The sequence below is a fragment of the Mesoplodon bidens genome (assembly GCF_964165515.1).
Source record: "Mesoplodon bidens genome assembly, chromosome: 7".
Classification (NCBI taxonomy): domain Eukaryota; kingdom Metazoa; phylum Chordata; class Mammalia; order Artiodactyla; family Ziphiidae; genus Mesoplodon; species Mesoplodon bidens.
In genome coordinates this window covers 88,986,929-89,002,804 of record NC_138164.1, presented here as the reverse complement: position 1 = coordinate 89,002,804, position 15,876 = coordinate 88,986,929, and the positions used below count along the sequence as shown (strand labels likewise).

The window sequence follows — 15,876 nt, the reverse complement described above, 5'->3', positions numbered from 1 at the left end:
TTACATAATTGGTGGTTTTATGTTCTTAAAAAAGAATGAAATGAGCTAGTTAATTGGTTGCTAGCTGACCTTTCCCTGATGCTTGCCCCATGTAAGCATTCGGTGTAGTCGGTGATTCCTCCTTTAATGTCTGTGTTTCCTTCTATTTTAAAATTGTAGGGAATGACAGGTTAAGGACACTGAAACCAAAAGGAGAATCAAGGGACTTCCTTTATACTCTTCTAGTCCTGTTGCTTTTCATTGCCAATTACTTGCATGTGCTCATACCAGCCGTCTTTGCTTTACACAGTTAACCATATGCGTGGGTTTCAGTCCGCACTGTACTGTGCAAAATCAGGACTGCTTGTGTTTATATATGTATTTATATGTATGTATATGTATGCGTGTATTTATTTTTAATTTTTTTTTTTTTTTTTTTTTTTTGCGGTACGCGGGCCTCTCACTGTTGTGGCCTCTCCCGTTGCGGAGCACAGGCTCCGGACGCGCAGGCTCAGCGGCCATGGCTCATGGGCCCAGCCGCTCCGCGGATTGTGGGATCTTCCCGGACCGGGGAACGAACCCGTGTTCCCTGCATTGGCAGGCGGACTCTCAACCACTGCGCCACCAGGGAAGCCCTATTTTTAATTTTGAATGTGCTTATTTTTCAGATATTTGAAAATGGTAAAGACACTGGAGAGATCTCTGTTTGTATCAGTGAAAAAGATCTGGGGCCTAATAGCCCAATTTAAACTGGCTATATGATGGAAAGGGTGAGTTTACTGGCTCTTCATTTATGACTATGAGCACCTTCCAAGTTACTTGTAGTTAATTTAGACAATTACATTTTTAAAGCTGTTGAGAAAAGATTAATCATTTGCTGATCTGTAAAGATTTATAGTTTCAAGCTTGACTTCTGGATTCCCGAGGTTCTCAGCTTTAGTATAGTATTAGCTCCTGACCTCTCACTTAATAGCATCTTAATCTTCCTTATGCTTTTATTTGAAAATCTGTCTACACTGGACTCTGGAACTGCCCTCTTGTTTACACATTGAAAAGAAGTGACATGATATCCAGTGGAGGGTGTGTTCTGCGTCCAGGGTATTTCCAAGCCCTAGACCCTGAGCGAGTAACACACAGCCTTGGTCTTCTCCTGTGCTCATTGTGAGCAAGTCCAGATGGTTTATCTTAGGCATTCTTACCTTTTCCTATTTTCCAGACAATTGGGATGTCTCTCAAGCAGAACCAACATGTTCAGGGTCTTTATTTTGGGTCTTTGTCTTGCATGAAAGGACACTGAATACCCTGTTGTTTACAAATTGGGGTTATTCGCCTGAGCGCACACCAGTGTTTTGGGCTCTGTTGCTTGACCTTTGTTCAGAAACTTGCTCCATTTTTTCCCCCTTCAGTTCAGTACCCTCAGACTTACCTCTCCCTGGTGGTGTCCATTACCTGGACTTCACAGTCAGTCACAAAAGCTGATCATCCGATCATTAGCTGAGCTCAGAAGAGATGGGAAGTGCTACCTTGATTGATGAGACAGAGAATGATAAAGAGCCTTGGCTGGTTTTCTTTTACCATCACATCCCTGACTATACAAATCACCATGATACAAAAGCCTTCCTAGAATTCTCTACCTGTAAATTCCTCTTTTTCACAATAGAATATTGTCCTTTTTGGTTCATATAAAAAATTGAAGATGGAATTTATGTTAGATTACACAGGAAGATATTATTCTGTAGAAAGCTTTTGTTGGCTAATGGCACACTGAAATTGATCTGTGGTTTGCATCTATATGCAAGAAAATCCGGGGGAAAACCTTTAACTCGGGGCATTATAAAGCTCTTTGGGAGAGCCCTTGTGACACCCAAGGACGACTGTTCCCTTAGTGCACACTTGTCTCAATCACTAGCCTAAGATGTTTCACACTCTTCTCAGGTCCCTAAACAAATTCTTATCCTATAAAGGCCTGGTGATAACAACTTTAAAGATAAATGGGTGAAGATTATCACTATTTTTGGTCACTGTAGCCCAGCCCTCACCAATGACCTAGAGATGAAAGACACTGAGGCCTTACCTCCTGTAGGCTGTCGAATGCTCATCTTTGAACACCTAAAATGCAGTGTGTTGCCAAGTTGAGAAAATAGAGATTGCAATGCAACTCCTGTGAAAGTGAATTTGGTTAAGTGGTCAGTTGTTCACATCCCTTCTCTACCACACACTCCTGTTCTTTGTGTACTTATTTCTCTCCTGGATCAGGCCTTAAATTTTTTATATCTTTCCCCTTTACAAAAAAGGAGATGCCTATAAAGCAAAATCACCGTGATTTAAAAAATGATCAACATTACTTGTTTTCTGAAATAATAGCAAAGCCACAAAAAATAAGCTCAAGGGCTGAGACCACACAGAAATAAATGTAGGGCTTTATAAATACAGTCCATGGATTTCAAAACTTTTTGTGGTTCCAGTGAAAAAACAAAACAGATTTTTACTATTCTAACACTTTGCCTATTATATTCCTAAAGAGAATAGTAATCATTATTTTTAACTCAAAGGACTTGGCTATGCTGGATGAAAAGTATTAACTTTAATGGAAGGAAAGATGTATCATCATTTTCAGCCCTTCTGATTCTCAAGGCTAAAATATCTGGTCAGTGCAGAGCTGATTAAAACAACATAAAGCTGATGAAGTTGGAGATAAGATTATTTATCCCTAATTAGGGCAAAGCCTAAGCCTTAGGCCTTCTGTAGATATAGTTGCTGGTCATAGAAAATATTTTACTCGGTAAAGAGTTTATAGCCAATAGGTGAGGAAACTGGAGATATATGACAGGCTTGCGCCTTTCCTTTTCTTTGGGCCTCGGCATTTAGCACGTCTCAATATACCTTCAATGGTAATTAATAGAAGGAGCAAAAAAGGCACCCTGAACAGCAGCTAGGCAAGAAAAGGCTACAAGTATATCCGCATCCCTGCCGAGATTACAGAGTAACAAGAAATTGAGAGACACAAGAACTGACAAGGCAGAGAAGAAAAGGAAGCCTGTGACAGAAGGCTGGGGGGAAAACAGAGTGATGGATAGTTGGGGCACAGAGTGGGAAAGAGCAGAGGCCTAAACACTCAAACAAAGGTGACAGATAATGATGAAAAATATCTTTTAAAAGTCCATGTGCAACACAGTTCAGCCGGATTTACTTTCATTTGAAATATGCCTTCAGTTAGAAATATCTTGATAATTTAGAGATTCTAAGTATAAGATAGAAGCAAACACAGACAATGCTATTATTTAACATATTAAATAATAGCATTTCACCCTTCGATTACATCTTATTTAAAACTTGAAAACATCCATTATTGAAGCCACTCGCAAGCTTCTGCGGAGCTCTTAATTAATACATCCAGGAAGAGTTCTTCTAAGTGAATTGGCGTAAGCCGGAAAGTCATGTTTATTTTTGCAGTCCTGTCAGTGGTGGATTGTTCCACCGTTGGTTACCTGAGGTTAGTCTCGGTGATGGGAGATTGCTGATTGTAAAACTTGAACATACTCTGGAAGGACCCAACAGAATGTGTAGCTCAGGCAAGAAAAGCATAACCCTTATCAAAGAGGACCGGTACCGTGTGTAGAAGCTAAATGCTCTTTCTGTAAGACTGTCACATCTGCTTTCCGTCCCCGTGCCAAGGGGTCAGAGCTCAATCACGAGCCTGTGGCACCCCCTGCTGGTTAAAAGCCCATGCTCATTTTGTTACTTTACACCGAGGTAAACATTGCCGTCATTTCACACTTCTTTTAACATTCTGTATGAATTTAATTATCATTTGTTTGGACTTCATCTGTTACAGAGTAGAGACAGTTTATCACAGGTGTTCACATTTTACGTTATTTCTTTTTCTTCTTCATTTCCGCACCCCGCCCCACAACCAGTTACTTTTCAAGATTCATCGAAGACTTCAAGGTTCTTCCATCAACCCACCAGGCCTCAATTTTTCTTTAATTCGTCTTTTCGATGAGCACAGTCAAGAAATTAAGAATCCATTTTCGCTGAAGAATGAGCAAAAAATTTGGGTCTCTTATGGTAAAGCATACAGGTAGGAGCAAGGTGTTTATTCTCAATCTTTCTGGGACACGCTAATTTAAAAGGAGAGTTGAGAAGCTAAGTAGCACCCTTTATAAAAAAAAATTATTTTGAATTCCAATAAAATTCCAGGGGCATTTTTTTTTTTGTGAGGCAGTATTGTTTGTGGGATATGACATCTCTCTCTCTCTCTGTCCCCCACCCCCCTGACTTTCTGTCTTAATGCCTTGTCATAGTTCTTGAAGTCTGCCTGTCAGCACAGCAAGTGGGATTTGTTCATGTCTGAGTAGTCACCTTAATGATAGCAGATGGAAACGCCACGGGGGCCCAAGCCCATCACACTGTCATTGTCACACACTGCCCTGACCTGCTTCCACTCCTCTATTTTTTTGTCCCTTTTTAAAGGAGAAATGGATGGTAATTGAAAAGGATCTTAAGCAAGATTTATGAAGCTGTAGACAACATGATTCCCCACTATCTCTCTATGTTTTCACAAATAAAGTCTTAACCTTTTAAGCTCCAATGACAGGACAGCCAAAGATAAATTGGTAAAGCTTGTAAACCCTATCCTATCAAAGTTATATTCCTCAAAAACACCTTACATTATCCCACAATAATTACTGGTTATTACTGAGCATTGTGTAAATTTTTGTAGATTGGTAAATTCCTGCATAAAATTATCTGTGTTCCCAAGAAAAGAAAAAGGCTTCAGTCTGCAGGCACTGATGAGCCTGGCTGTTGTGTGGAATATCTTGGAAATTTATGCATATTTTGACAGGACACATCCAGATGAACTCTGAAGCTGCTTATCAGGAAACTTAAACACACTTTTCTGTCTACTTTTAATCTTTTTGTTTTGTTTCGTTTTCAGCTCTTTATCTGTAGAACAGAATAGGGGAAATATTGCTTGTAGAATATAATTGATCATACACTAATTTTAACAAAATAGCATAGACAGAAATAGGAGCTGATTAGATTTACTGTATATTCTAATAGTCAAAATTTCAAAGAAAACAAATCTACTCAGAAATCCACGAAGGTTTTGGAAGACATTGGCAGGATTTGTTGTGGGTAGCATATTACAAAATCTTTCATCTGTCCCATTAGAGTAAAATTAAAATGCTTACTAGTATCTTATGCTGTGTAATTTATAAAACTAAAAAATATCTGTAAGGAATGGTGCTTCTTCTATAGGCAGATTTCAAAATATAATTTAATTACATTGTGAGAATTATTTTTACAATGATAAAAATAGCGATGCATTTTAAAGCGGCAAGAATTCTTGTATAATTTAGCAAGCTCCTCCAATTACAAGGAAAGGCTTTACTAAAATGTGTCTAATAATTTCTTCTTAAATATCATTGTTAAAGTGAAAGCAATGATTGACTAATTATAATGTTTTTAATGATGTTTGCTACAATACAGTATTTTAATATGATCAAACACTTGCTCTTGGTTAATTGGATCATATTTGTGAAGTAACAAAAATTACTAAGTATCTGGAATATTCTAAAATCAACTGAGGATTGTAGTTGGCAGAATTTATAAGTGTGTATATTTGTATATCATAGCTATTTTAATAGCATAATGTATTATTTTTTTCTGGTTTTGAATCCAATATGAGGCATTAGGGAACCATTATAGCATTTTGCTACTATTGAAACTTCTAAATTAATGTCAAAAAAGTTATTTCCATCTAGTTAAAATATATTGAGAAAATTGAGAAAATGTGCAATACATACTAAGTAAATGATATTCATTTTCAGGGAGTAATTCTAATGTGTCTAATATATGTTGATATGGGGGGTAAGGTTACTTGTTTGCAAAAGATGATTTTGCCAATACCTGCTTCTATTTTGAGTCCTTTAATTGTTTTTCTCCCAATTTTTATTTTGGAAAAATATCCAATCTACAGAAGACTTGATACAATGAAGATTTATATATCCTTCACCTAGGTTCAGCAATTTAAGGATTTTGCCATATTTGTTTTACCTCTCTTATGTCTCCTTTCTCTCTCTTTTGAACTGTTTGGGATTCATTCCACACAATCATAAAGTTTTACTCCTAAATGCTACAGGTCACATAACTGAAGAACAGGATGTTCTCTCTATCACCACAGTATAATATCTAACACAGTCAACAATAATATAATATTGTCTAATATGTAATCTATGTTCATACTACCCAAAATCTGCTTTAGAGCTTTTTTTGTAATCCAGTATCCAAATAAGCTTCATCTGTTGCATTTAGTTATTTTCTTTATTTCTCTGTAATGTAGACTATTCCACCATCTTTTGTTTTATTCTTCATGACATTGGTTTTCTTTTTGAAGAGTTCAGGCACTTTTCTTGTAGAATGTCCCACATTCTAGACTTGTGTGAGTGTTTTCTCATGATTAGATTCAGTTTAAATATTTTTGGCAATACTACACAGGTGATGTGATTGAGTCCTATGTTTCTAAAGTTGAAGAGCAAGTGTTTGTCACCAATTTCAAAAACAAAATGGCTCATAATTGACATAGTGGCCATTCTTTTTATTTAAGATCTGTTTTCCATTTGATTTTAATTCTCATATAATTAAATTAACTTAAAACAATGTACCTAACAGTATGCAATATGACAAATCAAATCAGCATAGTAGTGAGTTCACAAAAAAATAGTTGTTTGTAGCCAAATATGAAGGATTAATTTGATTATAAGCTCCAAAGATCATCATGGGTGTATTGCATTGTAGTTATACATGAAAAATGAACATTATAGGAATGACAGTTAGTTGTTTTTCTCAACTAAATACTTTGCTTTTATTATTGAGATTATTTTTAAAAATTACATGTGTTGCAACTACCCTTCACATATTATAAATCAAACAAATAAACTAAAATGTGCATGTCAGGTATAAGTATAGGATACCAACAGTAGTGCTGTATAATAGGAAATTCACTTATTTCTGGATTTTATTAGACATGGATATGGTATGTTTTATTGTTTATCTGTACTCAAATTTCAGTGTTTGTATAATTTTGCAGATAGATTTGATGTTTTTTCCATTTTTCAGATCTCCACTGGACCCTGTTTTGGGTTTGACCTTTGACCAGGTGACTGCATTTGCCAGAGGTGGCATTACAGTTGCATATAAAACCTTCTTGGATCCTAATGCTGTTCTGCTACTGGGATGTGACAAGTAAATTAACAAGTGTTTGGTTAAAACAATCTGAATCACCTAATTCAGTTTTCCCAGAGTGAGATTTAAACACTAAAAGATGTTCTTTAAATCATCTTAAATAAGCAATTATTTAGTTTATTGACTTATTTCATGATATAATGAGCTAGTGCTTAAAAGACTTATTAATTTTCCTTGAGTTTTAAGAAACATATGGGGCAATGAGCATAGTATACTTTCTGCTTTGCAAAGGTAACGATTTTATTTGAAATGTAAAAATTGTTTTTAGTGGATGTTTCTAAATTAATAGTTTTGAATGGAATAATTAAAATATTAAATAATATGTTTTCTCATATGAGTGTTCATGTTTAAGCATCTCATTTGATGATGATAAATTGAAAACAAAAGCAATACGCTGGAGGCTTGGTGGCATAGTGAGAAGAAGAGCAGGAGTTAGAAGATCTGGACACTGGGACTTCCCTGGTGGTCCAGTGGTTAAGACTCTGTGCTCCCAATGCATGGGGGCCGGGTTCGATCCCTGGTCAGGGAGCTAGATCCCGCGTGCCGCAACCAAAGATCCCTCTAAAGATACTGCAGCTAAGACTCTGTGCAGCCAAAATAAATAAATAAATATTTTTTTAAAAAAATAAGATCTGGGCACTAACCCCATATCTGCTCATGATTGTCTGTGAGCACGTGGGTGTCAGTTTCCTATGGGTTAATAATAAAACCCAGCAGTTATTGAGTGTTGACCATAGGCCAGGCACAGCTCTAAATGAATTGGGTAAGAACCTATTTCATCCTCAAAACAATTATTTTAATCCCATCATTGCTTATTAGCTTGTTATTACTCCATTTTAAGGAGGCAGAAACTCTGCCATGGAAGGGCAAAGTCATTTGCCCAGTCACACAACTTGTATATGATAGAGCTAGGATTCGAACCCAGATTGTCTTTCTTAAGAACTGAGGGATTACCCCTATCCAGCACTGTCTAATAGAACTTTCTCTGATGATGGAAACAAACTTTATGACATTGAGCACTTGAAATGTGACTAGTGTGACTGAGGAATTGAATTTAAAATTTTGTTTAATTAAATTAATTTTAATTTAAGTTGGAATGTGTGGCTCGTGGCTACCATATTGGACATTGCAGCATGATACTAATACCATGTTGGATTAGGTGATGTATCTATAAGGTCCCATCTAGCTTTAATATTTTGTAATTTTATGAATTACAACGGTCCTTAATATACAGGTAAAAAGGCTGAAATGGAGGGCAGATCCAGAGAATGAAAAGCAGTCTGACGAGGTCACTCAGTCTAGCTAGTGTCAACCTATTGCTAAATACGTCTAGAAAGACGGACTCTTTGGTCTTCTCCATCCCCCAATGATTGCCTGCACTTTCCAGACAAGATTATAATATTTTGTCTTTTTCTCTTTATAGATAGAAAATAACTCAGCACTCTTTTTAATAAGCATTTTCACTTATGAGAAGATTTATTTCACATGCAATAATCTTTCTCTAAGCTGTTAAACTTGCCTTTCGCTTCAGTCTTTAGTTAGGAGTTTAATTTTTAATTTATGTACTGCTTCTTAATTTTACTTCCTTAGTTGCAATGAATACTGTTTTAATGAATGGATTTAAATTAGATCTAATTCCCTAAGTATAACAGTGTGAAACTTCCCTTATTGAACACAAACTAATTTGAAGATAATTTACCTAATTTTTGGATTCCATTTGAATTTTCTTTGTATACTCTCGAGCGGATCATTGGAAATCTTAGTCATCATACTCTTATTTATATTTCTCAGACTACTGAAAAAAAAATACTATCACCATTCCCAGAACTGTTTTCTGTTGAATAGCATGCTATATGGTATATCTTAACATATCACTGTTGATCTAGGTGATTTTCTTTAGGATAAGAATTGGCTCACTTTTAAAATAAGTGATTTGGCTGAGCTAAGAATGGGACCAACCCTTCCAGTCTGTGGTTTGTCCATGTACCTTCTAGAATGTGCTGCCTCTTAAAAGACTCTTAAAAATACCAAACTAATGTTCTTAACACAACCGTTATAAAAGCATCCTTTATTATTTATAGACCAGTGTATTTAGACTATAATTTTAACAATGATGATGGTCTCCACCGTGAGTGATTCTGTAAGATTAAAAATTATTTTTTGTGTCTTTGTTCTATTAATAATCAATTAGGCATAGAATCCCCCTCCCCCAGTATTAAAAATAATTGTAAGGAAAAAATTTAAAGCCTTCCCTTTCCCAATGATAAATACAAAGGTACTTTACAAACTTCCATTTAAAAATACTATGGACTATACACTGGTTTTTCTCTCACTAAAAGAGTATAAGATGCATAAATTATTATGCTAAAGAGTACTAAAATTAAACTCATTTTATTCTAACAAGAACAATTAAATATTTTATTTCCTTAGTTGGGAAGTTTGTGAGGGATTTCCAATTAATTTCAATGGCACCAGTCAACAGATACCTGATCAATTTGAAAAGGTGGACTTGGAGAACCATTTCCTACAGAACAAGGTCAGAATTATTTGTTGTTCTGAATAAGGGTATTTTATGTATTGGACACTCAGTCAATACATGGTGACTGAGTAGATATTTGTAAAAGTTTTTGAACACTGTAAATTATTTTACTAACGTTGGGGGCAAGTATTATACATTACTTCCTGTTAATTAATTAAGCACTTTAAAACTGGACCAGTATTGGGAAGGGTTAGGGATAGACTGGGAGTTTGGGATTGACATGTACACACTGCAATATTTAAAATAGATAACCAACAAGGACCTACTGTATAGCACAGGGAACTCTGCTCAATATTCTGTAATAACCTAAATGGGAAAAGAATTTGAAAAAGAATAGGGGGAAAAAAAAAAAACTGAACCAATATATAGTATTTCTACTTGAAAAAATTCTACCTGAATCACGTCATTTAAGTACTATCGTTTAGCATATTTTCCTTATATCAACTATATTAATAAGTTGCATTTGTTTAAGAGATTCTTTAAGATGGCTGTTATATCTTTATACTTTAGGATCTGACCTATTTGCTCTGTGGGCCAATGTCTCTAAGTAACATGAGTTCTTCAGAAAACCCAACTCATAACAACTCAATCTAGAAGGTCTCTTTATTAATTTATATTTAGAAACTTATCCTGCCAGTAAGGAATTTTCTTCTTGCACTGAGCTGTGAAAAGCATTTTAAACCTGTCTCCAAAAAAAGGAATAATTCTTTTGTTTTTCTCAGCTGCATAAGTTTTAGTTTTTGAATTCATGAAACCAAAACCAAAAGGCACCCACAGAGGTAGAGATGCCCAAAGAAAGGAGGGCTTTCTGTTAACTAGTTTGGGCCCTTTCTTTGTAAGAGACAATGCAAAAGACACATTGTCCCAACCTGCTCTTTTTAAATTTCTCCATGTTGCCCATTCAGTCTTTTATGTCAAAATTTACACTGAAAATATTAGTTGTTTCAAGGTGCACATGAATCTAAATAGTGTAATTATTATAAAAATAGAATAAAACAAACAATGATTTCTAATCCTGTTTTTGAGCATATTTAGAAAATAAATATAAGTTGAATGGTACACTAAGAATAATGCCTTTTATATTTTATATTCATCTGACATTAAGTTTTATTTGCCATAGTTCCAATCCTGTTGGCATTCCTTTTTAGTTTTTTGCTGTAACATTATCTTCCTGCTCAAAAACTTGTATGCCTGGCTGTTGCCTATTGAAGTTCCATATCCTCATCTGGCCTTCATTGATCTCCATGATTCTTCTCCAATCTTCCCCCACTCTCAACTTGTCTTTCCAGTCCTCTCCGCTTCTTGATCTTTGTTGTAGCCTACGCTACAGACGGAGCTAATAAATTGGGTCCCCTACATGCTTTACACTTTGCTTTACTTGTGCCATGGCATGTGTTGTTCTTTGCTAGGATACAACCCCCGCCATAACCATTCCTTGCTTTTTAAGGCTTTCTTCAACTTCCTCTTCTTCCACGAAGCCCTCTCAGATCCTCCAGAGAGATTTAGCCTCGAATTATTTTGTGTTCTCAGAACTCCTTATTGTCCTTTGAGAATTGTTCTTAGAGTTTGTGTTTTGGTATCGGCATTTGCATTTGTGTCTTTCTTCTCTACTAAATTGATAATTCTTTGTACACAGATTTTATGTCTTACTCACTTTTGTATTCACGAGTGCTGGAACAAAGTCTTGAATGTAGGGCAAGTGCACAGTACATGTTGATGAATGATTTTTTAAAGTTAGCTGTAATCTCTTTCAAGGCTCACTATTCTCTAATATGTTCTTTGGGTGTTAGCCAAGCTAGATTGTTCATTTGTTGTCTTCTGAGCACTTCATGATTTCTGTTATTATACCCATGTGGGTCCCTCTGCCTGGAATTCAACCTCTCTTTCTTTGTCACGACCCCCCACCTTCTCTGTCACCCTTGTGCCATATCCTAGCATGGTGTCTGGCATAGAGTAGGCATTCAATAAATGTTTATTGAAATCATGCCCATCATTCTAGCCTTACCTGATTTGTGCCTGCTTCATGAAGTCTTTCTTTACCCCAACCCCATGCCCAAACCAGATATGATGTTTCTGTCTTTGATACCCCCATTGCATCCATTCCGTACCATTTATAATGACTTTGGATTTGGTTCTGTTCCTCTTGCAACATTTTTTGCATGATCTGAAGTCAAACAGTGTTCCAAGTTTGGGCATATTTTAGGTCACATTAGAGTAGAATGGAGAGAAAGATAGATTTCACTGAGAATGTTAGTATCATATCATAAAGGGTCTTTTGTATGTGTGTGTGTGTGTGTGTGTGTGTGTGTGTACTTTTCTTTAACATCTTTGTTGGAGTATAATTGCCTTACAATGTTGTGTTAGTTTCTGCTGTATAACAAAGTGATTCAGCTATACGTATACATATATCCCCATATCCCCTCCCTCTTGCATCTCCCTTGCACCCTCCTTATCTCACCCCTCTAGGAGGTCACAAAGCACGGAGCTGATCTCCCTGTGCTATGTGGCTGCTTCCCACTAGCTATCTATTTTACATTTGGTAGTGTATATATGTCAATGCCACTCTCTCACTTTGTCCCAGCTTACCCTTCCTTCTCCCCACGTCCTCAAGTCCATTCTCTACGTCTGCGTCTTTATTCCTGTCCTGTCCCTAGGTTCTTCAGAACCTTTTCTTTTTTCTTTTTTAGATTCCATATATATGTGTTAGCATACGGTATTTGTTTTTCTCTTTCTGACTTACTTCACTCTGTATGACAGACTCTAGGTCCATCCACCTCACTACAGATAACTCAATTTCGTTTCTTTTTATGGCCAAGTAATATTCCATTGTATATAAATGCCACATCTTCGTTATCCATTCATCTGTCGATGGAAACTTAGGTTGCTTCCATGTCCTGGCTATTGTAAATAGAACTGCAGTGAACATTGTGGTATATGACTCTTTTTGAATTATGGTTTTCTCAGGGTATATGCCCAGTAGTGGGATTGCTGGGTCATATGGTAGTTCTATTTTTAGTTTTTAAGGAACCCCCATACTGTTCTCCATAGTGGCTGTATCAATTTACATTCTCACCAACAGTGCAAGAGGGTTCCCTTTTCTCCACACCCTCTCCACCATTTATTGTTTGTAGATTTTTTGATGATGGCCATTCTGACCGGTGTGAGGTGATACCTCATTGTAGTTTTGATTTGCATTTCTCTAATGATTAGTGATGCTGAGCATCCTTTCATGTGTTTTTTGGCAATCTGTATGTCTTCTCTGGAGAAATGTCTATTTAGGTCTTCTGCCCATTATTGGATTGGGTTGTTTGGGTTTTTTTTGATATTGAGAAAACTACAGGCCAATATCACTGAGGAACATAAATGCAAAAATTCTCAACAAAATACTAGCAAACAGAATCCAACAGCACATTAAAATGATCATACACCATGATCAAGTGGGGTTTATCCCAGGAATGCAAGAATTCTTCAATATACCCAAATCAATCAATGTGATTCACCATAATAAAAAACTGGAAGATAAAAACCATACGATCATCTCAATAGATGCAGAAAAAGCTTTCGACAAAATTCAACACCCATTTATGATAAAAACCCTCCAGAAAGTAGGCATAGAGGGAGCTTACCTCAACATAATGAAGGCCATATATGACAAACCCACAGCCAACATCGTTCTAAATGGTGAAAAACTGAAACCATTTCCTCTAAGATCAGGAACAAGACAAGGTTGCCCACTCTCACCACTGTTATTCAACATAGTTTTGGAAGTTTTAGTAACAGCAATTAGAGAAGGAAAAGAAAGAAAAGGAATCCACATTGGAAAAGAAGAAGTAAAAGTGTCACTGTTCGCAGATGCCATAATACTATACATAGAGAATCCTAAAGATGCTATCAGAAAACTACTAGAGCTGATCAAAGAATTTGGTAAAGCAGCAGGATACAAAATTAATGCCCAGAAATCTCTTGCATTCTTATACACTAATGATGAAAAATCTGAAAGTGAAATTAAGGAAACACTCCCATTTACCATTGCAGCAAAAAGAATAAAATACCTAGGAATAAGTCTACCTAAGGAGACAAAAGACCTGTATGCAGAAAACTATAAGGCACTGAGGAAAGAAATTAAAGATGACACAAACAGTTGGAGAGATATACCATGTTCTTGGATTGGAAGAATCAACATTGTGAAAATGACTATACTACCCAAAGCAAACTACAGATTCAATGCAATACCTATCAAACTACCAATGGCATTTTTCACAGAACTAGAACAAAAAAGTTCACAATTTGTATGGAAACACAAAAGACTCTCAATAGCCAAAGCAATCTGGAGAAAGAAAAACGGAGCTGGAGGAATCAGGCTCCCTGACTTCAGACTATACTACAAAGCTACAGTAATCAGGACAGTATGGTACTGGCACAGAAACAGAAATATAGATCAATGGAACAGGATAGAAAGCCCAGAGATAAAACCACACACATACGGTCACCTTATCTTTGATAAAGGAGGCAAGAATATACAATGGAGAAAATACAGCTGCTTCAATAAGTGGTGCTGGGAAAGCTGGACAGCTACATGTAAAAGAATGAAATTAGAACACTTCCTAACACCATACACAAAAATAAACTCAAAATGGATTAAAGATCTAAATGTAAGGCCAGACACTATAAAATTCTTAGAGGAAAACATAGGAAGAACACTCTGACATAAATCACAGCAAGATCCTTTTTGACCCACCTCCTAGAGAAATGGAAATAAAAACAAAAATAAACAAATGGGGCCTATGAAACTTAAAAGCTTTTGCACAGCAAAGGAAACCTTAAACAAGACGAACAGATAACCCTCAGAATGGGAGAAAATATTTGCAAACAAATCAAGGGACAAAGGGTTAATCTCCAAAATATACAAGCAGCTCATGCAGCTCAGTATCATAAAGGGTCTTAATTCAACTGGATGTTCTGTAGAAAACAAGGAGCCACTTGAAATATTCAAGCAGAGACAAGATCTTATTTGACCCTGTGCTAGGAAAATATCTCAGGAAGTGCTTATCTTATCCTCCCACCCCTGCCCTGCAGATTAGAAATACCTAGAGGGCAAAGGGCATTCTGATCATTCTTGTCTCTGCTGCAGGATCCAGATACTCAGAGTTAGCTAAATGGAATTGAATTCACTAGTTAATTAACTCATTCAATAGAAAGCTGGTCAAAACCTGTGGGGAAAAATGTATAGTGGAGAGTTGTGAGAGGAAAAGAACAAGAAAGGATTCTCTCTTTGATTTTAAGCCAAAGTAGAACTTCAAAAGAAAACTATATTTTCTAATGTTGAAAAATGAGAGAATAACAATCCACAGTTATTTTATCACTATTAATTCGTTCTAATGATTCAGTGAAAGTGAGAAAACACCTCATCTTAAAAGTTTATACACTATTGTATTTTTAGGAGAAATCTTTTTTGAATAAAATTTCAGTCTACTCAGAATAGTGGTATAAGAAAGCAAAGATTTGATAAACTGGATAGTAAAGAGAATCTTTCAAAGAAAAGTGGCCCTCCCTTACCTATGAAACCTTTGAAATCCTTTCAGAAAAATGCCTCCGATTATATACAGAGAGGTGATCAGTACATTGAAAATAGCAATTTAATAATCTGAAAAGGAACACTTTTAAAGAGAGATTCAGGCAGAGGTGATGGATGTCTACAGGGCATTTTATTGTAGAATCTTGATGCTCATGGCAGTATAGAAGGCACTAAGAGGATTACAGCAGGACTAGAGAGGAGGGAGCAAAAGCTGATATTCTTGACACATACGTTTTAAAATTGGCTTGAGATAGAGATATCAGTGCCCAACCCCTGACTGTTCTTTTAAATCTCGTATTGACAAGTAAAACCTTTCCTACAGAGAAAAATTTGGAACATATAATCCTTATTAGTAATGTGGAAGACAGATATAACCCTGACAATTACAACCTGTTGCTCTTTTATCCATTTCTAAAAAAAGATTTGGAATCTACTACAAGTGGAGAATTTTGGTGAATACATCTTTCGTTCTATTGTTACTTAAATTGGCAACATTTTTACATTGCTCTAGTTTATGGGAAATAAAATTATACGT

The 15,876-nt window shown here is 36.1% G+C and overlaps 1 protein-coding gene across 1 annotated transcript in view; it reads left to right on the top strand.

Moving 5' to 3' along the window:
* DCDC1 (doublecortin domain containing 1) overlaps window positions 1–15,876 on the top strand; it is a gene marked incomplete at its 3' end in the record, with an annotated part of 485,061 nt that overhangs the window by 269,135 nt on the left and 200,050 nt on the right. Inside the window, 5 exon segments of the mRNA XM_081241118.1 lie at window positions 648–725; window positions 729–749; window positions 3,897–4,060; window positions 7,102–7,227; window positions 9,658–9,763. Of these exon segments, the coding sequence (XP_081097244.1) occupies window positions 648–725; window positions 729–749; window positions 3,897–4,060; window positions 7,102–7,227; window positions 9,658–9,763 (495 nt within the window).